This window comes from Symphalangus syndactylus, chromosome 3 (genome assembly GCF_028878055.3).
Source record: "Symphalangus syndactylus isolate Jambi chromosome 3, NHGRI_mSymSyn1-v2.1_pri, whole genome shotgun sequence".
NCBI lineage: Eukaryota > Metazoa > Chordata > Mammalia > Primates > Hylobatidae > Symphalangus > Symphalangus syndactylus.
The window spans coordinates 51,542,765-51,566,238 of record NC_072425.2 but is presented as its reverse complement, the minus strand read 5'-3'; the positions used below and the strand labels follow the sequence as shown (position 1 = coordinate 51,566,238).

At 52.4% G+C, this 23,474-nt stretch overlaps 1 protein-coding gene across 7 annotated transcripts; it reads left to right on the top strand.

Annotated features, from left to right (window-relative positions):
• Positions 1-615: 615 nt before the first annotated feature.
• On the top strand, positions 616-18,082 carry CARD19 (caspase recruitment domain family member 19). 7 transcript variants are annotated; one of them, XM_055271912.2, is made up of 6 exons: positions 620-806; positions 12,171-12,313; positions 15,214-15,367; positions 16,693-16,752; positions 17,018-17,089; positions 17,791-18,082. In XM_055271912.2, exons 1-6 carry the CDS (start codon positions 800-802, stop codon positions 17,904-17,906), a joined length of 552 nt encoding a protein of 183 aa, XP_055127887.1. In that variant the 5' UTR covers positions 620-799; the 3' UTR covers positions 17,907-18,082. The 7 variants fall into 7 exon arrangements, with proteins under 7 accessions (XP_063492339.1, XP_055127889.1, XP_055127887.1 ...); XM_055271910.2 differs by lacking the exon at positions 620-806 and adding an exon at positions 1,075-1,315; XM_055271913.2 differs by lacking the exon at positions 16,693-16,752 and having other exon boundaries at positions 621-806.
• The last annotated feature ends 5,392 nt before the right edge of the window (positions 18,083-23,474 follow it).

The window sequence follows — 23,474 nt, the reverse complement described above, 5'->3', positions numbered from 1 at the left end:
ACCGCCTTGAAGGCGGGACTTGGACGCGGGCAGGGCTCGAGTGAGAGGCAAGGTTTAAGGCCGCTGCAACGGCGTTGTAGACGCCGGCGAGACAGGAGCCCAGCGAAGGGAGGGACTCTGGGCGCCTCGCGGCGTCTTAACTGACGCTGGGAGGGGCGGGAGTCTGGTGGCGCCCGCCTACGCCCGCAGTGGCAGGGTAGAGCAGGAAGGGGCGGGGCTCAGGGTCCGTGGAGGCCGGAGGCCGACGCCGGAGGGGGGCGGGGCTCGAGTAAGGGGCGGGGCCCAGGGCTCCTGGAGGCTCCGAAGCCGACGCCGGAGGAGGCAGGGCCCGAGTGAGGGGCGGGGCCCAGGGGAGTTCTTGAGGCTCGGAAGCTGTTGTCGGAGGGGGCGGGGTTCAGGTGCAGGGCGGGGCTCAGGACTCCGGGAGGTGCGGAAGCCGACGGCGGAGGGGGCGGGGCTCGAGTGAGGGGCAAGGCTCAAGGATTCTCGCAGCGGCCTATCCCAGGACGGCAAGGGGGCGGGACTCGAGTAAGGGGCGGAGTTTAGAGCCCTGGCGGAGCCGTAGTGGGCGTGTCCGGGGCGGGGCCTAGCGGTAAGGGGCGGGGCTCGTCGAAGGGCGGGGGTTAGAGCCCCCCAGGCTACACAGCCAAAGCCAGGGGGCTGGCCTAGCCAAAAGGGGCGGGCGAGCACGGCCCGCGGGCGGTGTTCACTGGAGCTGGTGGACCGGGAGGCTGACCGAGAGGCGGACGCGCGGCGGGGCAGACAGCTGGGGACTGCGGGCGGCGCTGTGTCCGTCGCCATGACAGGTGGGCACGGGGCCGGCTGGGCGGCAGGGATGCGGGCGTCCTGGATGGGTGGCCTGGCCCGAGGGTCCGGCTGCCTTGCGAGTCGCCTGCAGGCCGCGCCTGGGCTGCGGGGCCGAGTGACCTTGGCCCGTCAGCTGCCGGTGGTGCGCGAGTGCACCCCCGCGAGGTGGTGGGTGTCCCGGGGCTTCTGCCCGGCGGGGCCGTGCCAGCCGAGGCGGTGCGGGGCACGATGGGTGGTGGCCAGGTGCGGGGCCCGAAGAGGGCGGGGGCTACAAGGCAGCTCCAGGGTGGGGCTGCACAGCCGCGGTCTGGGCTCGGCCACTGCCAATGTGTGTGTTGGGAGGTGTCCCGTGGTGGGGAATTTGGTCTGAAAGAGTAGGAGGTGGTAGAAATGACACCGGAGAGAATTCACAGCGGTCCTGCTGTGATTGTGGCCACGGAAACAACGGTCCATCCTTGCAACCACCCCAACGAGGTCGCGGGACAGGCGATGCGTTCCTCGGCGGCAGGTGATTCCTGTGGGACTCTTGCTCCTTCGGTGGTCCACGACGCTTTTGCCCTTGTTTAGTTCTAAGGGAATCAGGGACAGCGACTGGACCCCCGAGGGTTGTTGTGCTCCACGCTAGTGGCCCCAGCCCAGCCTTCCTCCCCAGGGCCTGTCTGGTCTGGGAACCTGCTCACCATCCTCCTGATCCCAAACAGGGTGACTCTGCTCTGTGGACCTTCCCCTGTTGGAGAAGCCCCATGAGGGTGATGGGCTGGTAAAGGACCCCATGGCAGCCCAGTCAGGGAGTATGGGGGTTCCCAGAAGCTACATTTCATTCTCACTGTTCTGTTTCATGGAGCAGAATTGGCTCAGGGGCTCAGGGTGGCCCCAGAAGTCCCTAGTCCTCTCTCAGTGCCCGTTCACTTGAGTCTCAGCCTAGGTCCTGCCCACAAATAGGATCTCATGGGCTGGAAACTGGTGACTTCCAGGACACCAGGCCAGAAGAGACTTCCAGCCTAGGCCACAAGAGACCCCAGCTGCCCCTGCTCCCCTTTGTCCTCCCTTCTAACTCTTCTTATTTGTGGCTCTCATTTCTGAGCACTTACTGTGCATTGGACCCTGTGTTGGGTGATTCCTGTCTGAAAATGATCAGATGGGGACACGTGGAATATCTCGTCTGTGTACAGATGGGGAAACAAAGTCTTAAATTGTGCCCTGCCCAGGCTGGGATTCCCTAATTCCCTTAGTGAGTTCATCAGAATGCGTGGGACACAACTCAGAGCTGTGTTGGTCTCCAGAGAGCCCTGTCCCAGGGACTGGGTGTTGGCAGAGCCTGAGGCCTTGCTGTCCATTAAGGAGCCTTCCTGCACAAAAGGACCTTGTCCCCTGCTGCCTGTCAGGGAAGCTTCCTTGCATAAGGGGACCCTGGAGTTGGGAGACCACATCAGGCAGGGGTCCCTGAAGGCTCTGACTGTAGGCCTCACCTTGTCCAGTGTATGCTTCCGACCTGCTGTGTCTACTCACTGGGCCTGGAGACATTCCCTCACAACCCCTTAGTTTTTGGGATGGGGAACCAAGGCCCATGGAGCACAGCTCTGGGAGGGTCATATGGACAGGCCTGCGAGGGTGCAGACCCATAGTCCCAGGCTCACTGCCTCCGTGCACCAACTGGGGTCCTGCCTTGCGCCAGCCCTAGCTGTGAGCAGCGCATGTGAGCCAGTGCCTGCAGAACGCTGAGGAGGTGTCTGAGTGGGGCAGGTGCTTGACAAATTACCCCCATGGGCTGTGCTGGGGAGTGAGCAGTTTTAGTTGGGCTGAGCACTGAGAGAAGGGGTTTCCTGGAAGAAATTCAGGAGGGGAGGTTGATGCCCAAGTGTCTGGACTCCAATTGGTTGGGGATGACAGGAACTCAGGAAGGCCTTTTGCACGTAGGACAGCAAGGTGAACATGAATTAACCAGGTGGAAACCAAGGAACAGGTATTCTCAGCCTGGGGCAAAGGTCCCAGACAGGACGGTGCTGTTGGGGACTGCCAGGCAGGAAGTCTCATGGGCCTAGAGGGTTGGGTGAGAGTGGGTGGGGCCAGCTCCCACGGGGCCTTGAATGCCAGGCTGGGCATCAGTCTGGGCTGATAAGAAGGTTCATATTGGGGTGGTAGAGTGGGGGTCCGTAGTCCTGGTGCCAGCCTGGCAAGAAGGAAGGGGATGTAGGGCATGGTGAAGGCCTGCTGGGTCTGTGCCAGAGCAAGCCATCTTCCTTTGTCCTGTAAAAACAGTTTGGGGACTTGTTTATCGGGAGCTGGCACTGAGATGGTTTCCCCTCTTGTGCCTTTTCTGGCTTCCAAGTGCTGCCTGTTTGTGTGCACAACTTGCAACCACAGGAAGCACAGGGCCCCCAAGCCGTGGAGCCTGGCTTCAGCTCCCGGACCGTGCGGCCTGTGCCAGCTGACTCACAGCTCCCGGTGACTCATGGCTCTGCAGCAGCGGAGGCTCCGCCTGGTTAGCGGCTTGCAGGGCAGGAGGAGGCCGCTACAGGATGCTGGCCACGGTCCACCTACAGTGCTTGCCCCTGGGCCTTGGACCATACATTGCAGAACTCTTTTTTTTTTTTTTTTTTTGAGAGAGTCTCACTCTGTCACCCAGCCTGGAGTGCAGTGGCACGATCTCGGCTCACTGCAACCTCTGCCTCCCGGGTTCAAGGAATTCTCCTGCCTCAGCCTCCTGAGTAGCTGGGACTACAGGTGTGCGCCACCACGACCAGCTAATTTTTTTTGTATTTTTAGTAGAGATGGGGTTTCACCATGTTGGCCAGGCTGGTCTTGAACTCCTGACCTCATGATCCACCTGCCTCAGCCTCCCAAAGTGCTGGGATTATAGGCGTGAGCCACCGCGTCTGGCCTGCAAAACTCTTTAGTGAGCACCTACTGGGCGCTCAGCCAAGTGGGCAGTGCTGGAGAGGACAGCCTTGGGCCTGCTCTTGGTCTGGCAGGGAGTAGACTGCTGTAGCTGATTACAGTGAATTTGCATGTTAATTAGAGAGGCAGAACGTCTGAGTGTCAAGAGGTGGTCCTCAACACGGCCTGTCTGTGAGACCTTGGCAAGTCACTTGACGTCCCTGTGCTCAGCTTCCTCACCATGATGGGGCTGCTGGCGAGTCCGCATAGGCTGCTGGGGGACTCAATGCAGGTGAGGGCTGAGCCAGCCTTTCCAGCCCCCAGCCATCTGCCTCGCTGCGCGGCCCATGGCGAATGGCTTCAGCCAGATGATGGAGTAGCTGATGGCCTCAATGTGGGCATCATCAGGGGCCCTGTGAACCAGGATGGCCCCCCTGTTGTTCTCTGGAGGACAGGTATCTGTGGGGTTAAGGATACGTTTGTGGGGTTGCTTGGTGAATGCCAGCCCATACCCCTACACTGTGAGCCCTTGGAGGATGGATCTGCCCATCACCGTGGTCCCCAGCCTGGCACAGGGCGAGCGTACTGAGATGGACTGTTCTCACCTGGGCCTCAGTCTGTAGGGTCTGCACAGGGCCCCACGGAGCATGGCTGCTTTTGGGGCGGGTCCACATTCTGGGGTACAGAAAGACCAGCCAGGAGGAAGTGGCAACTGGAAAGAGACATGACAAAGTAAAACAATCTGTTGAGTCTGTGCCTCAAGGAGGAAACCCAAGAGGGGGGCCCCACTGTATTCAACATGATGACACTGTTTTTGTTTTTGGTTTTTCCTTTGAGACAGAGTCTCACTGTTGCCCAGGCTGGAGTGCAGTGGCGCACTCTCGGCTCACTGCAACCTCCGCCTCCCAGGTTAAACGATTCACCTGCCTTGGCCTCCCAAAGTGCTGGGATGACAGGCATAAGCCACCGCGCCCAGCCTTCATTTCTTTTTAGCACTGAAGAATATTCGTTGTATGGATAAACCAGAGTTTATTTATCCATTTACATTTTTTTGTGAGAAAATACACAGAAACATAACATTTACCTTCTTACCCATTTTTCAGTGTACACTTCAGTGATACTAAATACACTCACAGTGTTGTGCAGTCGTCACCACTGGCCATTTCCAGAACTTCTTTATCATCCCAAACAGAAATTTTGTACCCGTTAAACAATAACTCTCCTTTCTCCTTCTGCCCACACCTCCTGGTAATCTCTATTCTATTTTCTGTCTCTATGAATTTGACCCCTCTAAGTACTTCATATAATTGGAATCATATAATATTTGTCTGTTTGTGCCTTGTTTATTGCACTTAGCATAATGTTTTCAAGGTTTGTCCATGTTGTAACATCCGTGTATCATAATTTCCTTCCTTTTTAGGGCTGAGTAGTATTCCATTGTACATAGGTATATACCACATTTTGATGATTCATTCATCTTTTGGTGAACATTTGCACTATTTCCATCTTTTGGCTATTTTGAATAGTGCTGCTATGAAAACCAGTGTGCAAGTATCCATTTGAGTTCCTGCACTTATTTATTTATTTATTTATTTATTTATTTATTTATTCATTTATTTATTTATTTGAGACAGAGTCTCACTTTGTTGCCCAGGCTGGAGTACGGTGGTGTGATCTTGGCTTAGTGCAACCTCTGCCTCCTGGGTTCAAGTGATTCTCATGCCTCAGCCCACTGAGTAGCTGGCACTACAGGCAAGTGCCACCACGCCTGGCTAGGTTTTTGTATTTTTAGTAGAGACAAGCTTCGCCATGTTGGCCATGCTGGTCTTGAGCTTCTGACCCCAAGCGATCTGCCCACCTTGGCCTCCCAAAGTGCTGGGATGACAGGTGTGAGCCACGACCCCCGACTGAGTTCCTGCTTTTTGTTGTCTAGGGTATATACCTAGAAGTAGAATTTCTGGATCACACGATAATTCTTTTGTTGTTGTTGTTTTGAGACGGAGTCTCACTGTCACCCAGGCTGGAGTGCAGTGGCATGATCTCGGCTCACTGCAACCTCTACCACCCGGGTTGAAGCGATTCTCCTGCCTCAGCCTCCCAAGTAGCTGGGATTACAGGCACCCGCCATCATGCCTGGCTAATTTTTGTATTTTTAGTAGAGACCAGGTTTCACCATGTTAGCCAGGCTGGTCTCAATCTCCTGATCGCATAATCTGCCTACCTCTGCCTCCCAAAGTGCTGGGATTACAGGTGTGAGCCACCGTGCCCGGCCATCACACGATAATTCTATGTTTAGATTTTTGAGGACCTGCCATACTGTTTTTTTCCTCAGTGGCTGCACTATTTTACATTTTCACCACTAATGCCCAAGAGTTTGAATTTCTCTATATCCTCACCAACATTTGTTATATTAATATATAGCTATCCTAATGAGTATGAAGTGATATCTCATTGTGGTTTTTATTTGAATTTCCTTAATGACTAATGATGAGCATTTTTTCTTTTTCTTTCTTTTTTTTTTATTTGAGACCAAGTCTCGCTCTGTTTCCCAGACTGGAGTGCAGTGGCGCGATCTCAGCTAACTGCAACTTCCACCTCCTGGGTTCAAGAGATTCTCCTGCCTCAGCCTCCCAAGTAGTTGGGATTACAGGCACGCACCACCATGCCCGACTAATTTTTGTATTTTTAGTAGAGACAGGGTTTCTCCATGTTGGCCAGGCTGGTCTCGAACTCCTGACCTTAGGTGACCTCAGGTGATCTGCCCGCCTTGGCCTCCCAAAGTGCTGGGATTACAGGTGTGAGCCACTGTGCCTGGCCTGATGAGCATTTTTTTGTGTGCTTGATGGCTAGTTGTATAGTTTCTTTAGAGAAATGTCTATTCAAGTTCTTTGCCTATTTTTGAATTGGGTTTTCTGTGTCTTTTGCTGTTCAGTTGTAGGAGTTCTTTATGGAGTATGGATACTAATCCCTTATGAGATACATGCATTGCAAATATTTCTTCCATTTATGTGAACTGTTTTTTCGCTCTCTTTTTTCCACTTTTTTAATTAAAAATAGGGTTTAATTCTAGACTCTCTTATTCTATGCCAGTGACCCATATGTCTGTCTTTATGATAGTACCACATTGTTTTCATTATTGTATATTTTTACACTAAGTTTGGAAAGCAGGAAATATGAGTCCTCCAACCCTGTTTTTTTTTTTTTTTTTAAGATTTTTGTTGTTAGCTATACAGGTATCTTGAAATTCTATATGAATTTTAGGGTGGGTTTTTCTATTTCTGCAAAAAACACTTAAGATTTTGATAGGGATTGCATTGAATCTGTAGATTGCTTTGGGTAGTGCTTGCAGCAATGTTTTGTGGCTTTCAGTGTACAAGATTTTTGTCTTCTTGATTAAATTTTTTCCTAAGTATTTTATTCTTTTCAATGCTATTATAAATTGAGTCGTTTTCTTAATTTTTGGATTGTTCATTGTTAGTTTGGAGAGATGAAATATTTTTATTTGTTGATTTTATATCTTGCAACCTTGCTGCATGCTTTTAATTAGCTCTAACTTTAAAGAAAAAGATTTTAGGGTTTTCTATATATAAAATCATGTCATCTGTGAACAGAGAGAATTTTACTTCTTCCTTTACAATTTGGATGCCTTTTATTCCCTTTTCCTTTTCTTGCCTAATTGCTCTGGTTAGAACTGCTAGTACTATGTTGTATAGAAGTGGTAAGAGCAGACGTCTTTATCTTGTTCCTGATCTTAAAGAAGAAGCTTTTGGTCTTTCACCGTTAAGGTATGATGTTAGCTGTGAGCTTTTCATATAAAAATGTCCTTCCATATATAAGGTGGGATGGTTCCAGGAATCCCCTAAAAATAATCTGAGGATGTTCAAATCCCTTATATAAAGTGCTATCATATTTGCACCTATACACATCCTTCCATATATTTTAAATTATCTCTAGGTTACTTATAATACCTAACACAATGTAAATGCTATGTAAATCGTTGTACTGTATTTTTAAAACTTGTATTTTTTTGGTTGTATTGTTATTTTGTATTGCTTTTCCCCAAATATTTTATCTGCTGTTGATTTAATCCCTGGATATGGAAACTGCAGAGACAGAGTGCCAACTCTATGGCCTTTATCATGTTGATGAAGTTTCCTTCTGTATTAGTCCATTTTGTGCTGCTATAACAGAACACTTGAAACTGGGGAATTTATAATGAGCAGAAATTTACAGGCTAATGCTTCTAGAGGTTTGGAAGTCCAAGATCAGGGAGCCAGCATCTGGTGAGGGTCTTCTTGCTGTGTTATCCTGTGGTGGAAGGCAGAAGGGCTAGAGAGAATGAGAGGGAGCAAGAGAGGAAGAAAACAAATTTGAAACTTCAAGCCCTTTTATAATTGGCATTAATCCCTTCATGACGGTAGAGCCCTCATGACCTACACACCTCCCATTAGGTTCTCTCAGTACTGTTACTTTGGGGATTAGGTTTCCAATACATGTTTGTTGACACATTCAAACCATAGCATCTTCTAGACCTAATTAATTGAATATTTATATCAAGAAAGGATGTTGACATTTATCAAATGCTTTTTCTATGTCAACTGAAATGGCCATGTATTTTTTCCTTCATTCTACTAATGTGGTATATTTCATTGATTGATTTTGGATTTGTATGTGTTGAACTATCCTTGTATTCCAGGAGTAAATCAATGTATACTTCTTTTAATATGCTGCTGAATTTGATTTGCTGGATTTTATTGATTTTTCCATCAATATTCATAAGGAGTATTGGTCTGTAGTGTTCTTTTCCATTTTTCTTTTTTCACAGAGACAAGGTCTTGCTGTATTGCCCAAGTGTGGTCTTGAATTCCTGGCATCAAGTGACTCTTCTGCCTCTGTCTCCCAAAGTGGTTTTCTTTTCTTGAAGTGACTTTGTCTGATTTTGGTATCAGGGTAAAGCTGACCTAATAGAATTAGTTATGAAGTGTTCTCTCCTCTTCAGTTTTTTTTTGTAAGTTTGAGAAGGATTGGTATTAGTTTTTCTTTAAATGTATGGTAGAATTAACCAGCAAAGCTATGTTAGTTCTTCTTTAAATGTGTGGTAGAATTAACCAGCAAAGCTATCTGGTCCTGAGCTTTTCTTTCTTGGGACATTTTTGATTACTGATTTAATCTTACTACTAGCTATTGGTCAGATTTTCTATTTCTTCACGGTTTAGTTTTGGTAGATTGTGTTTTTAGGAATGTTTTCATTTTATTTAGGTTATCCAATTTGTTAGTATACAAATGTTCGTAGTATTCTCTTATATTCCTTTTTATTTCTGTAAAGTTCATGGTAATGTCCTCACTTTTATTCCTGATACTAGTAATTTGAGTCTTCTCGTTTTTCTTTGTCAGTCTAGCTAGTTTTGTCATTTTTATTGATGTTATCAAATAATCAGCTTTGGTTTTCCTTATTTTTCTCCACTGTTTTTCAATTCTTTATTTCATTTGTCTTCACTCTAATCTTGATTATATCCTTCCTTCTGTGAGCTTTGGGTTTAGTTTGCTCTTGAAGCTCTCTGGTCTTTACTTTTTCCTTTTCTTATTCCTTAAGGTGTAATGTTAGGTTACTGATTTAAGATTTTTTAATATATGCATTTACAACTATAATTTTCCCTCTCAGCATTGTTTTTGCTGCATCCCTTAGGTTTTAGCATGGTGTAGGGTGTGTGTGTGTGTGTGTGTGTGTTTCCGCCTTTCTCATGTTACTTCCTAATTTACCTCATGATTTCTCTTTTGACCCATCGGTTTTTTGTTTGTTTGTTTGTTTGAGACAGAGTCTTGCTCTGTCACCCAGGCTGGAGTGCAGTGGCACAAATTCAGCTCACTACAACCTCCACCTCCCAGATTCAAGGAATTCTTGTGCCTCAGCCTCCCAGGTAGCTGGGATTACAAGTGTGCGCCAACATGCCCGGCTAAGTTTTGTATTTTTAGTAGAGATGGGGTTTTGCCATGTTGGCCAGGCTGGTCTCAAACTCCTGGCCTCAAGTGATCTGCCTGCCTCAGCTTCCCAAAGTGCTGTGATTACAGGTGTGAGCCACCATGCCTGGCCCCATTGGCTGTTTAATTTTCACATATTTGTGAGTTTTTTTAGTTTTCTATTATTGATTTCAGGCTTCATTCTATGTGATCAGAAAATATTTTTTATGTGATTTCAACCTTTTTGAATATATTAAAGCTTATTTTGTGGCCACAAACTTGTTTTGCAGCCTATCTTGGGGAATGTTTCATGTGCACTTGAGAAAAATATCTCTTCTCTGTTGTTGGATGGAGTGTTCTGTGTATGTCTGCCAGGTATAATTGGCTTATGGTGTTGTTGAAGTCCTCTGTTTCCTCATTTGTCTTCTGTCTGGTGGTTCTTTTTTTTTTTTTTTGAGACGGAGTCTCGCTTTTTCACCCAGGCTGGAGTGCAGTGGCTCAATCTCGGCTCACTGCAAGCTCTGCCTCCCAGGTTCACGCCATTCTCCTGCCTCAGCCTCTCCGAGTAGCTGGGACTACAGGCGCCCGCCACCACGCCCGGCTAATTTTTTGTATTTTTAGTAGAGACGGGGTTTCACCGTGGTCTCGATCTCCTGACCTCGTGATCCACCCACCTCGGCCTCCCAAAGTGCTGGGATTACAAGCGTGAGCCACCGCGCCCGGCCCTGTCTGGTGGTTCTATCTCTTACTGAAAGTGGTGTTTTGAAGTCTCCAAATATTATTATAGAGATATCTATTTCTCCCTTCAATTCTGCCAGTGTTTGCTTCATATATTTTGAAGCTCTGATATTTGGTGCATATATGTTTATAACTGTTACATATTCTTGATGAATTTATCCTTTTATTAATACATAATATACTTTTTAATCTCATAATAGTTTTTGACTTATAGTCTGTTTTGTCTGATATTAGTATAGTTACCTCATCTCTCTTTTGTTTACTATTTGTATGGGTTTTTTTACGTCCTTTCATTTTCAACTTCTTTGTGTCTTTAGATGTAAAGTGAGTCTTTTGTACACAGCACTTAGTTGTATCATATTTTAAAAATCCATTCTGCCAATCTATGCCTTTTGATAGGAAAATTTGGCTAGGTGCAGTGGCTTACACCTGTATTCTCAGCACTTTGGGAGGCTGAGGCAGGCAGATCACCTGAGGTCAGGAGTTTGACACCAGCCTGGCCAATATGGTAAAACCGCGTCTCTACTAAAAAAAAAAAAAAAAAAAAAAAAAAATACAAAAACCAGCTGGGTGTCGTGGCACATGCCTGTAATCCCAGGGAGAATTGCTTGAACCCAGGAGGCGGAGGTTGCAGTGAGCCAAGATTGGGCCACTGCACTCCAGCTTGGGCGACAGAGCAAGACTCTATCTCAAAAAAAAAAAAAAGAAAGTTTAACCTATTTACATTTGAAGTAATTGCTGATAAGGAATGTATTACTACTGCCATTTTGCTATTTATTTCCTGTATGTCTTGTAGCTTTTTTGACCCTCATTTATTCTATTACTGCCTTCTTTTGTGTTTTGTTGATTTTTTATAGTAACACATTTAGATTCCCTTCTCGGTTTCTTTCGTGTTATATTCTATAAATATTTTCTTTGTGTACGTGGGGAAACAGGACAAGCTGCCACAAGTATGTAAGGTGATGAACTTGTTCAGTTCCTGTGGGGGTCCTGTGCCCCATCCTCTCCATGCCCTTCCATCATCACTCCACCACTCAGCCTTAAATATCTGCCATCCTAAGAAACATTCTTAATGGAAAAGGTGGTACAATGATATTTTAATGGTGATTCTGGAAAAAAAAAAAAGGCAAATGAAAAGCATTTCTAGCCCTCTGGGAGAACTCACTGGTTTACTGTTGGTAGAAGCTTCTTAAGGCCTTGCAGACACACTGTGTCCCATGGTGATCCCAGCACGTGCCACGCTGAGCCCTGTGTCCCTGTATCTGTGCCACTGTGAAGATCTGCAGAGCCCACATCTGGGCATTCTCAATCTCGGACTCCTGAGCTCAAGTGATCCACCCACCTCGGCCTCCCAAAATGTTGGTATTACAGGTGTGAGCCATCGCACCTGGTCTGAGCCACCGTGCCTGGCCCTGGGCATTCTGAGCCACCTGTGCCACCTGTACCTTCCCCAGACCCCAGCTATTTCCTGATGGCCCTGCAGGTGGCCCATGAAAAGTAGATTCTTCGCTCCTCTGAGTTTGTTTTCTGTGATAAGCTCTGTGAAAGTGGGTTTGCACCACAACCCCTCACTTCCATCTTCTGGCGAGACAGGTTGGCAGGCTAGGGGCAGCTCTCAGCTGTGCAACGTGCACCACACAGGCTGGGATGGCTGTGATTCTGCGGGCGCACCCTCCTGGTGGGCACCCACCTCGGGAGTGATGCCTTCCTGTGGTGAGTGTCAGTACGAGGCTGTTGTCTCTGGTCCCCTTGGGCTGGGCTGGCTCATGCCCCTGTACTATCTGTTTTAGATCAGACCTATTGTGACCGCCTGGTGCAGGACACGCCTTTCCTGACAGGCCACGGGCGCTTGAATGAGCAGCAGGTGGACAGGATCATCCTCCAGCTGAACCGTTACTACCCACAGATTCTTACCAACAAGGAGGCGGAAAAGGTGCTGAGGAGGTGAGGGGGGTGCCCGAGACACTGCTCAGTTTCCCTTCCTTTCTGGGCTGGGAGAAACTGGTGACCAGCCCTGGGTCATTCTCTCACGGGATGACACACTAGGTATGTCAGGATTCAGAGGTGACACATCTGGACCTGGCTACTAAGGCTGCCTGAGCTAAAAACTGGCTCTTTGGGGTAAGCCCAAACAGGCCCAGAACATCAGCTCTCTGTGCCTCGGTTTCTTCATATGTCATTGGGTCTGCTGTCCCCTTCCCGAGTTGCTGGGAGGTTACAGGAGATAACACGTGACAATACATGAAGCACACGACAGTATAAGACATGGAGGGAGGTGAGAAAGAGGGCAGGAGGGAGGGCTGAGGAGGGAGGAGGCAGAGGGAGAGCCGAAGTGGGATGGGGAACAGAGTTTGGGCCTGGCCCACCCCAGTGCCACAGGGCTTTGCACTCTGCATCTTCCGAAGGTTCAAAGCGGGCAAACAGTTGCCTCCTTTTCTCTAATTTCTACATTACTGTACGAGGCTGGAAAGCCCAGCATGTCACAGGTAGGCAGCCGAGCTTCTAGGAAGGCAGATGCTGACCCACCCCACAGCCACACCCCAGTCTGCCCCTCTCAGCAGCGCTGAGCGGGCTGGTCCCCTAGGAACCCCAGCCTCCCCATGTGTGGAGTGGACACTGAGAGCCCTGCCTGGCAGGTGTGGTGAGGACTGACTGAGCTGAGCCGGGTAAACGCCTGCCCGAGAGCCCTTGTCGCCAGATGGCCTTGCAACCCTGTGGGCAGCCATGCTCATCACCCCATCTCACAGAGGTGGTCCCAAGGCTCAAGAGGCAGCCACTTGCCCAGGGCCATTCATTTCAGGAGTGTCAGGCCACATCTTGAGTTCATCCTATTATTTGGGAAAGTGCCCAGGGCCAGTGGCTGTCGCTCTGTCACATGGCCCTGGCCTCTCAGAGCTGCACAGCTGGGCACACCAGGGTGGCTCTGCCGGAGATGGCATTTAAGATGCAATTCCTGGGTTCTGTCTTGGGAGGTCTGTTCTGCTCCATCACCCCAGTGCCAGGTGGCCCTGAGGGGACACTGGATGAGAGAGTTAGCCACACCCTGCCGACCCCACCCACATCTGTGGCTCTGGCGCCCCCACTGAGCCACCTGTTCCTTGACAGCCATCACCAAGACCTAATGGATGGACAGTGAGTGCCGGAGACCGCTAGGCCTTTGGGGTACAGGTCCTGCCAGCCTCCTTCCCCTCTGGATGACCCCAATTGAGTCCCTTCTCCTCTTGGAGCTATCGTTTCCTCACTTGGCAGGGGGTCATGATGCCACGTGCAGGGCTATCCTGAGGGTTGGGGCATCTCCTGGAACAATAAGGTTGGCCCACAACAGAACAGGAGTCAACACGGGCCCTGCTACTGGCTCAGGTGCTTCTTCCGTTTTGAAGGTGGTACAGTAATTTTAAAAGTTAGGAGCTCAAATCCATCTCTTATTATTGCAATTGAAGTCTAATGCATGTTAACTTTTAAAAAGTTTAGAAAGTTTCAGACGTTTATACAAGAAAAAGCACATATTCCTTCCTCACAGACACCATAGCTCCTGCCACCCATCTTCCTGCCATTTTCACACTGCCATGGTTTAACTCCAGTTCCCTGTGGCCGTGTAGAATGGTATGCTGCCACCAGGTGGCAGCACCAGGCCACAGACTCCAGGTCCTGGAGGTCAAGGCCCAGTGGCCTGTCCGCTGACCTTGAGAACCACACATTTCTCTGTCATACACATCAAAAGAGCCAATACTTTTGTCAACCTTTTTTTTTTTTTTTGAGATGAAGTCTCTGTTGCCCAGGCTGGAGTGCAGTGGTGTGATCTCGGCTCAGTGCAACCTCTGCCTCCCAGTTTCAAGCGATCCTCTGGCCTCGGCCTCCCAGGAAGCTGGGATTAAACATGCACCATCATGCCCAGTTAATTTTTTGTACTTTTAGTAGAGATGAGGTTTCACCATGTTGGCCAGGCTGGTGTCAAACTCCTGACCTCGAACTCCTGATCCGCCTGCCTTGGCCTCCCAAAGTGCTAGGATTATAGGCATGAGCCATCGCGCCCGGCTTCAACTTACTTTTTAAAAACTTGAATCACATTCTGTAGACTGCAAAATAACAGAAGTTAGCACTTATACCATCACTTCATTAATTCCCTATCACAGCCTACCATGAGGGTTCATTATCCCCTTTTTACAAATGAAGAAACCAAGTCTCAGAGGGGTGGAGTAGCTGGCTAAGGTCACACAGGAAGCCACACTATGTCCCAACACTTGGAATGATGTCACCAGCCCTGTGCTTTCTTTTTTTTGAGACGGAGTCTTGCTCTGTCTCTCAGGCTAGAGTGCAGTGGCACGATCTCAGCTCACTGCAAGCTCCACCTCCCAGGTTCACACCATTCTCCTGGCTCAGCCTCCTGAGTAGCTGGGACTACAGGTGCCCACCACCACACCTGGCTAATTTTTTTGTATTTTTAGTAGAGACGGGGTTTCACTGTGTTTGCCAGGATGGTCTCGATCTCCTGACCTCGTGATCTGCCTGCCTCAGCCTCCCAAAGTGCTGGGATTACAGGCGTGAGCCACCGCACCCGGCCAGCCCCGTGCTTTCTTTGTGACCGCTCCCAGCCTGTTTCCCAACATCCCACTCCACAGGGAGTGTGGGGAGTAGCAGTGATGCCTGTGACACAGGCAATGCCAGGCACTATGTGGTGTGGGTGAGGGGCAGGTTGTCACAGGAGCTGCCATCCAGCAGGTGTCCTGACACCCAATGGGGAAGCTGAGGCTGAGGGCCTGACCTTGGTGCCCTGCCCTGACCCACAGCCAGCTCCCCGGCCTGATCTTCCCTGACACCCCCTTGTACCCTCAGTTCCGGAACCCCAAGGCATCCTTGCGTGTGAGGCTGTGTGACCTCCTGAGCCACCTGCAGCGGAGCAGTGAGCGGGACTGCCAGGAGTTCTACCGAGCCCTGTATATCCATGCCCAGCCCCTGCACAGCCGCCTGCCCAGCCGCCACGCTCTGCGTAAGTTCCACGTCCCCAACCATGCATGCTTGGTGCTGGGCCAGGGAGGGCACCCCAGCCTGCTGTTGATGGCATGGATGTCCTCCATGACCACCCAAGTCTGCTGCAGCCCAGGCCTGGCATCCCCTCTCGCCTCAGCCCCTCCCCAGAGGCCACCCTCTGGCCCCAAGGGGAGAGTGTGGCAGGCACAGGCAGTGCAGATGTTGGTCTTTGTCTTGCACTTTCTCCCCCTTCCTCCGTCTCTCTCTCTCATGGCAGTTTTCACACAGCATGGGGCATCTTGTACGTCCACTCTTGCCCTTCCTTTTCTAACCTCATTCCACGGGAATCCCTTCATGTCTGTGTGGACAGCAGCCTTGTTCCCACAGCTGCATGGCGCTCCTAGGCAGTCCCAGCTGGAATTACCCAACCCCATGATGGACCCTTTCATTGCAGCGATCTGCACACGTGTGGGTGTTTCCATAGGGCATTGTCAGGCACGGATGGCTGGTCCGAAGCACGTGCATTTCAGGTTTGAGGCTCCTGTCCTCAGGCAGTGTGCACTCAGGCCCTGGGAGTCATGTAGATGCCAGTAGCCTGGGCCCACAGAGCTGCCGGGACGTGGGGGGCACATCAAGGTGAAGATGGCAACTCTGATCTGACGCCTCTGTGCTCAGGGTCCCTGGAGGAGGGGCTGCTGCCCCTTGGCCCTTAGACAACAGGACAGAGACCAGAGGGACTGGGTGGCTCGCCCCAGGCTACTGGGCTGGGGTCTCTGACCCCCCCGGAGGCCTCCCAGGACACAGTGCAGACGGTGGGCAGGCAGAGCTTGAGGGGAGGCCCAGCCCTGCAGGTGGGACTGGCTCTCCCTCCGCAGCCACGAGTATGCCACAGGGGGCTTTCAAAACCAGGCAGGGCCAAGCCTCAGCCCCACTGGAGGTAGAGCACCTTCTGTGGCTCCTGGGTGCCTTTAGGCCCTTCCAGGTCACAGGCTGGAGAGCCTCCCGGGGAGGCCTGGGCAGAAAGCTCCTGGCCCAGCTGCACCCAGTGAGGCAGCCACCATGCCGACAGCAGCCATGCTGTCCACAGCGATGTTCATGCTGCGTTTGGTGCCTGTGGCCACCAGGGTACAATGGCTTTCCCCATGCCTGTGGCACTTGAAGTCACAGGAGCTGGACCAGAGGAGAAGACCCAGACTGCGCATAGTTCCCTGAGGAGGGCTGGCCTCAGGTGCCTCGGCCTGGCGGCCCCAGGAGGCAGCAGCAGCCTTGGGCTTCCTGTGGGGTGACTACCTTGCTCTCCGGCCCTGCCCGTTGACTAATCATGCTCTGTGGTTTTGTTTCCAGAGAACTCAGATTGCACAGAGCTAGACTCGGGCAGCCAGAGCGGCGAGCTGAGTGACAGGGGTAACACCTCCCTGCTGCCCCTCCCTCTCTTTCCCTCTCTCTTTACCCTCCCCAGGGCTCCATCTCCACCTCAGGGGCTTCTCCACCCCAAGTCTGGCTCCATTCTTGGCCTTCTGTTGGTGACAGACCCCCTAAGGTGCTTGCTTGGGGGCTCTTCAGGCAGCACCTCAGCCTGGCACCCCCACTCCCCTGCGCAGCCCCCGGGCCTCAGGACCCCACCCCTCTGAGGCCCAGGGGAGCCCTGTTCATGCTGGTTTCTCCCCAGGACCCATGAGCTTCCTGGCTGGCCTGGGCCTTGCTGTGGGACTGGCCCTGCTCCTGTACTGCTATCCACCAGGTGGGTGCAAGCGGATCCTCATGGGGCCGGGCCTGCTTCCCCTCTGCCACCAAGCCAGGGCCCCAGACCCTGCCCAATTTGGGACCCCTTGGCCTCTCCATACCTCGGTGTCCAGCTTGTGCAGTGGGATGGTGTCACCTTGCAGGGCTTCTGAGAAAGGGGATGTGAGGAGGCTCCCAGCATCCACTGGCCCCTGCCACCCTTGGGAACCAGAGAATGATGACCTCTAGCGGGAGGAGGGGTGCAGCCAGGACTCTGGGTGTTACAAAGCCCTGCCACACCTGTGACCTTGAACCATGTGGGGCCCTTGAGCAGGTCACGTGCCCCAGGGCCTTGGGTCTCTCCACCAGCCACAGGCCTGATGCACAGGAGCCTTCCAGGGCCCCTCTACTGGCACCCAGCCTGGCCCGCCCCGTCTCCCTTTTCTGTGATGCCTGAGTTTGTCGTGCTGGGAGGCTTACTGGGTGCAGGGACACAGGCACACATGGCAGGACTCAAAGGCCCGTGGGTCACTCGGGTGGGAGCTGGGGTCTCTGGAATCTGCCCTAATTCTTGTCTTTTCAACTCAAGCCGAGACCATGACCGGGAGGGAGCACCCTGTCCCAGTGCCCGCTCTCACCCACCCCCGCAGGAGGGATGGAAACACAGAATTCACCTCTGGGACTGGTTCTTGAGCTTTCGCCTCCCCTTTTGTCTTCTAGACCCCAAGGGCCTGCCAGGGACCCGGCGCGTCCTCGGTTTCTCACCTGTCATCATCGACAGACATGTCAGCCGCTACCTGCTGGCCTTCCTGGCAGATGACCTAGGGGGGCTCTGACAGACCCCTGACCCAGGGCCTCACCCGCCACTCAACCAAAGAGTCCTCCAGCCGGCCCGCCAAGGGGACTGCTGCTTCTTTTTCTAAATGCGTATTTTTCATTATTTATAATTTGTATAAAAAACACACCTTCACCTTACAAGGTGCTGACCATATTAAATGTTCAGGTTCTCTCAGCCTCCCTTGCTCCTCAGTCTCAGGGGGTTTCAGAGATGACTGCAGCTATGACTGCTCCAGCTGGGGTTGGCCCTGGTGTTCCCGGCATCCCCACATCCAGCTGCTGGCACAGACCCCCAGCCAGGACGCCCTCCACATGGACTCACCTGCCTCGGATAAGCCCCCAGGCACTGCCTCCCCACCTCAGATGTCCCCCACATTGCTCCCTCCTCACACCTCATGTGCCTCTCTCTCTCTCTCTCACACACACACACACACACACACACACACACACACACACACACACACACTCCGGCTGCTGAGCCTGTGCCGGAGACCTGATTCCCTCCCCTTGTCAGCTCCTCCCCCAAGCCTTTTTGTGGGGAAACGAGAATATTTGTCAACCCACAGAATCATCATGAGTTTGCATTTTCCAGGGGGCTTCTGGAGGCACCCAGGCTTTGCCCCAGAAGGTGCTGGGAACCCCTAATGCTGGGGCGATGCCACTGGCAGGGCGAGGCTATGGGCACGGCTCCTGGAGGGACCCTGCTCAGTTGCAGGGAACTGAGGGCCAGGGGCAAGGAAAGCCAGTGCCTCAGAGCCCTCCCATCTGCCAGGCTGCCACGCGCCCACTGAGTAGGGTGGCCGGGGGACAGCCCTAGCTGCCCTCTCCCTCCTCCACCCTGAGCCGCGGGGCCAGGGCCTATGCTCCAGTCTGAGCCCCTTTGCCCACCTGTGAAATGGGATTCCTCCCTTGGGACTCCTCCTTGAGCCTGGGCTCTGTCACAGCACCCCCTCCCCCTCAGAAATCCTTTTAGGAATTTACCACCTTGCTCCAGATGCCCCTAATGTCTGGGTAAAGGAGACACACACTTAGTGAAGGTGACAGGTGTCTGGGTGAAGGGTGTAGACAGGTGTGACTTGCCCTTGGAGGGTGAAGGAGGGGTCTCCAGGGACAGTAACATTCTATGACTGCGTCAGCTGAAGGCAGGAAACCTCCGAGGCAGGCAGGGCACAGGCCAGTGTGTGGCCTGGGCAAGTCCTAGGTGGCCCCGCCTGAGGCTGTGGAGGACACATGCACCTCCTCAGGGCTGCCTGACACGACCTGAGGCCCTGACTCCCCAGGCCGCGTGGGCAGGGTGTCATTCTTCAGTGAGGGGCTGCCTGACCCCAGGACTGCTGATTCCCCTGTCCATCTGTGTGCACCCACTGCCCTGCCCCGAGGCCCACATCAGCCAGGTCCTGAGCCCCACTGTCCTTGGACTGCCCTCCCAGTGCCCAGCTACCCCCAGCTCCATCCCTGACTAACTGAACTCAAGCCTGGGGCTGAGTCTGTGACATCCTCAACGACCAGCCAGGCCCACTCTTGCATCGGCCGCCTCCCGCCTGGTGGTTACCCCACCCTTTGAGGCTAGAACCTGGAGGAGGGAGAATGATAGGTGCCCATGTCTGGGCCTCAGCCGCCCATCCGTCCCAGCTCTGCTAACCACCGGGCCAACCAGTTCCTGTGACCAGCAGTGACCTAGGTCCCCAAGGGAGGGGAAGGCACCCTTGGGCATGTGAGGCCCTCCTGGCTGCCCTGAGTCCCTGCTTCCACACTATACCCACAGATGGCCGTGTCCTGCATCTCCACACCTGTGCTGCAGGTGTTCAGGCAAAAACTGTGCTGCTCCCTCGGCTTGGGACTCCTTACCAGCCCCTCCCATCAACTCATCCTTCAGGAGTGCCACTTCCTCCAGGAAGCCCTCACGATACCCCAGTAAGAAGAGCAGTTTCCTCCAAGCTACCACACCTGAACATGGGATGATGTTCTCACATCCAGAACTGTGCAGGAGCTGGTAGGAGATGCTGGGGTCGAGGGAACTCCCATTACCAAAGCTTTGGTGTGAGGGAGGGGTTGTGGGAGAGCTGGAGGTGAAATGCAGAGGGTTGTGAGGGACAGTGAGTGAAGGAAAGGGGTAGTGAGGAAGGGGGTGTGGATGAGGGAGGGAGATGAAGGAAGGGGAATGAGGGGGTGTGTGAGGTAGGTGAGGAAGGAGATAAGGGCGGGGGTGAGGGAGGGGTGAGGGAGGGGGTGAAGGAGGGGTGAAGGGGTGAAGGAGGGAGGTGAAGGGGTGAGGGAGAGGTGAGGGAAGGAGATGGGGGGAGGGAGGGGTGAGAGAGGGAGCGAGGGAGAAGGTGAGGAGGGGTGAGAGAGGGTTAGGGAGAGGTAAGGGAGGGGTAAGGGGGGGTGAGGGCGGAGGTAAGGGAGGTGATGAGGGAGGAATGAGGGAGGGGATAAGGGAGGGGTGAGGGGGGTGAAGGAGAGGTGAGGGAGGGGTGAGGGAGGGGGTGAGGGGTGAGAGAGGGGGTGAGGGAGGGGTGGAGGGAGGTGGAAGTGGGTGAGGGAGAGGTGGGGGAAGGAGTTGAGGGAGGAGAGAGAGTGAAGGAGAGGGTGAGGGAGGGTGAAGGAGGGCATGGGGGAGGGGGTGAGGGAGGGGTGAAGGAGGGAGGTGAAAGGGGGTGAGGGAGAGGTGAGGGAAGGAATTGGGGGGGGAGGGAGGGAGTGAGGGAGGGGTGAGGGTGGGGGTGAGGAAGGGGTGAGGGAGGGGTGTTGGGGGGCCTAGTATGGAACCCAGGAGTATATTTGTCACAGGTCAGCAAGGACACAGGGCACTTGATCTCAGAGCCCGGAAGTATAGCTGGTCTTGCACAATCCACAGTACTGGTCTGGGAGAGATGACCCTGCTGACTACAAACACAGGCTGGGTTTTGGGGGTGCTGACGCAGATTTGTTATGCTGCTGCTTCCAGTTCTGCCTGCTCAGTGCCTTGTGACTGGAGCCAGTGGCTCCTCCATAGAGGGCTTACAGGGGTCCTGCCCACTCAGTGCCTCTCATACCTCTGCACGAACCCTGGGTCTCAACAGCCACAGGGTTCTGGCCTTCCTTGGGTGAGCCCTGGACACCCACCCTCATGCAGACAGGTTCAGAATCTGGGAGGGGGTCCAGCCTCTTGTGCGCCCTACTGTCCCCCACACCTCAGGGGCACTCGGGAGATGGAGTACTGGGGGCATGCTGTTGTCACCATGGCCTGCTGGGGTCACGTCACAGCTCAGAGCCTTGGTCCCCCCAGCTGTAACGTTAGCATGAGAATGTGGACTCTGGCAGGGGAGGAACACCCACCCTCCTGCAGCCTGGCTGGGCAAGTGCTGGATGGGGGTTGCAGTGGGACCTCAAATCTTGATCAGATCTGGGGAGGGGACCCTAGCACTACCTTGCAGAGGGGTGAGGGACCGGGGGTGGGTCTCCACAGACCAGACTGCAGCCACAGGTGTGGAGGGAGTGGGCTACACTGGCCTAAAACTGGCCTGAAGACAGCTTGTGGGAGAACTCGGCTGTCCACTGGCTGGAAGGATGAGGACGTGCTGGGCTGGGGGCCACAGAGGCTGCAGCTGGTGGGGCAGCTTCCTGCGGTCACAACAGGTCAACAGCACCTGGAGTTAGTGTTTCCTCTAAAGTAAAGTATTTGAGAGAAAGAAAAGCAAAATATGAAAGCATTCGGACCTCTAATTTATTATTATTATTTTTTGAGACGGAGTCTGGCTCTTGTCACCCAGGCTGGAGTGCAGTGGCGTGATATTGGCTCATGCAAGCTCCGCCTCCCGGGTTCATGCCATTCTCCTGCCTCAGCCTCCTGAGTAGCTGGGACTACAGGCACCTGCCACCACGCCCAGCTAATTTTTTGTGTGTGTGTGTATTTTTAGTAAAGAAGGGGTTTCACCATGTTAGTCAGGATGGTCTCGATCTCCTGACCTAGTGATCTGCCCATCTCGGCCTCCCAAAATGCTGGGATTACAGGCATGAGCCACCACGCCCGGCCTTTTTTTTTTGAGTCTCGCCCTGTCACCCAGGCTGGAGTGCAGTGGTGCGATCTTGGCTCACTGCAACCTCCGCCTCCCAGGTTCAAATGATTCTCCTGCCTCAGCTTCCTGAGTAGCTGGGATTACAGGCGCCCATCACCACACCTGGCTTATTTTTGTATTTTAATAGAGACGGGGTTTCACCATGTTGGCCAGGCTGGTCTTGAACTCCTGACCTCGTGATCCACCCACCTTGGTGCCTCCCAAAGTGCCGGGATTACAGGCGTGAGCCACCGTGCCTGACTTTTTTTTTTTTTTTTTTGATACAGAAATCTCTCACTCTGTTGCCAAGGCTGCAGTGCAGTGGTGCCATCTCAGCTTGCTGCAACCTGCACCTCCTGGGTTCAAGCAATTCTCGTGCCTCAGCCTCCTGAGTAGCTGGGATTACAGGCATCTGCCACCATGCCCAGCTAATTTTTTTGTATTTTTAGTAGAGACACGGTTTTGCCATGTTGTCCAGGCTGGTCATGAACTCCTGAGCTCAGGTGATCCACCTGTCTCGGCATCCCGAAGTGCTAGGATTACAGGCGTCAGCCACCGCGCTGGGCCCAGTCCTCTGATTGTTAAGAATAATGCAGTGCCAAAAAAAAAAAAAAAAAAGAATAATGCCGTGAAGAAACAGGTACTCCACTCTGATTGAACACAGCTGGAAGAGGATGCCCTAGGAAATGGAGGGGAGGGCTGGGCATAGGGTGTGGCGTGGGTTCTGTCACAAATGGCCAATACACCCAGAATCAGGTGCTCCTCCCTTCCTGGCCCTACCAGGCCTGGGCCCAGCACCTTGCATGGAGGCCCAGTTGCCTCCCCACTCATCTGACATGAGCTGCCCTGGTCCTTCCTCTGCGCATGTGGAATGAATGGGCCAGGTCCTTCAAGGATGAACCAGACAGAAAGCACTGCCCTGGGAGAGGGAGCCTGTAGATCCAACAAGACTTAGAAGACACTTCCAGTGCTTTTAGGTGGGCAGGAATAAGCAGTGTCAAGGACACGCACAGGGCACCTAAGCCATGAAGAGACCTGAGCAAGGGATCCCTGTAAGGGAGTGAAGGGCCGAGACTGGGCTTCGGGCTGGCACAGTGGTACCTCTTCACCTTGGAACAACCCACTGAGATCTATGCCTGCCTACAAATCTATCTTCTATCCATCATCTATCAAGCTATCCATATGTCATCTGTTTCTCATCTGTCATCCGTCTATCAGTCAATCTTTTCATCTTTTACTCTTTTCCATCAAATTAATACAACAGCTTCTATCAATCATCTCTAATCATCTATCTAATCTATCTGACCATCCATCATCTATCTATCATATCTATCTATCTATCTAATCATCTAATCTATCTGACCATCCATCTTCCATCCATCCGTCCGTCCGTCCATCCATCCGTCCATCATCCATCCATCCATCCATCCATCCACGTATCTACCATCTATCAATCTATCTAATAATCTATTATAGGGAAGAGGTTAGGAAACCCTCCCATCGCACTCTGCCCAGTTGGTCATCTCCAGC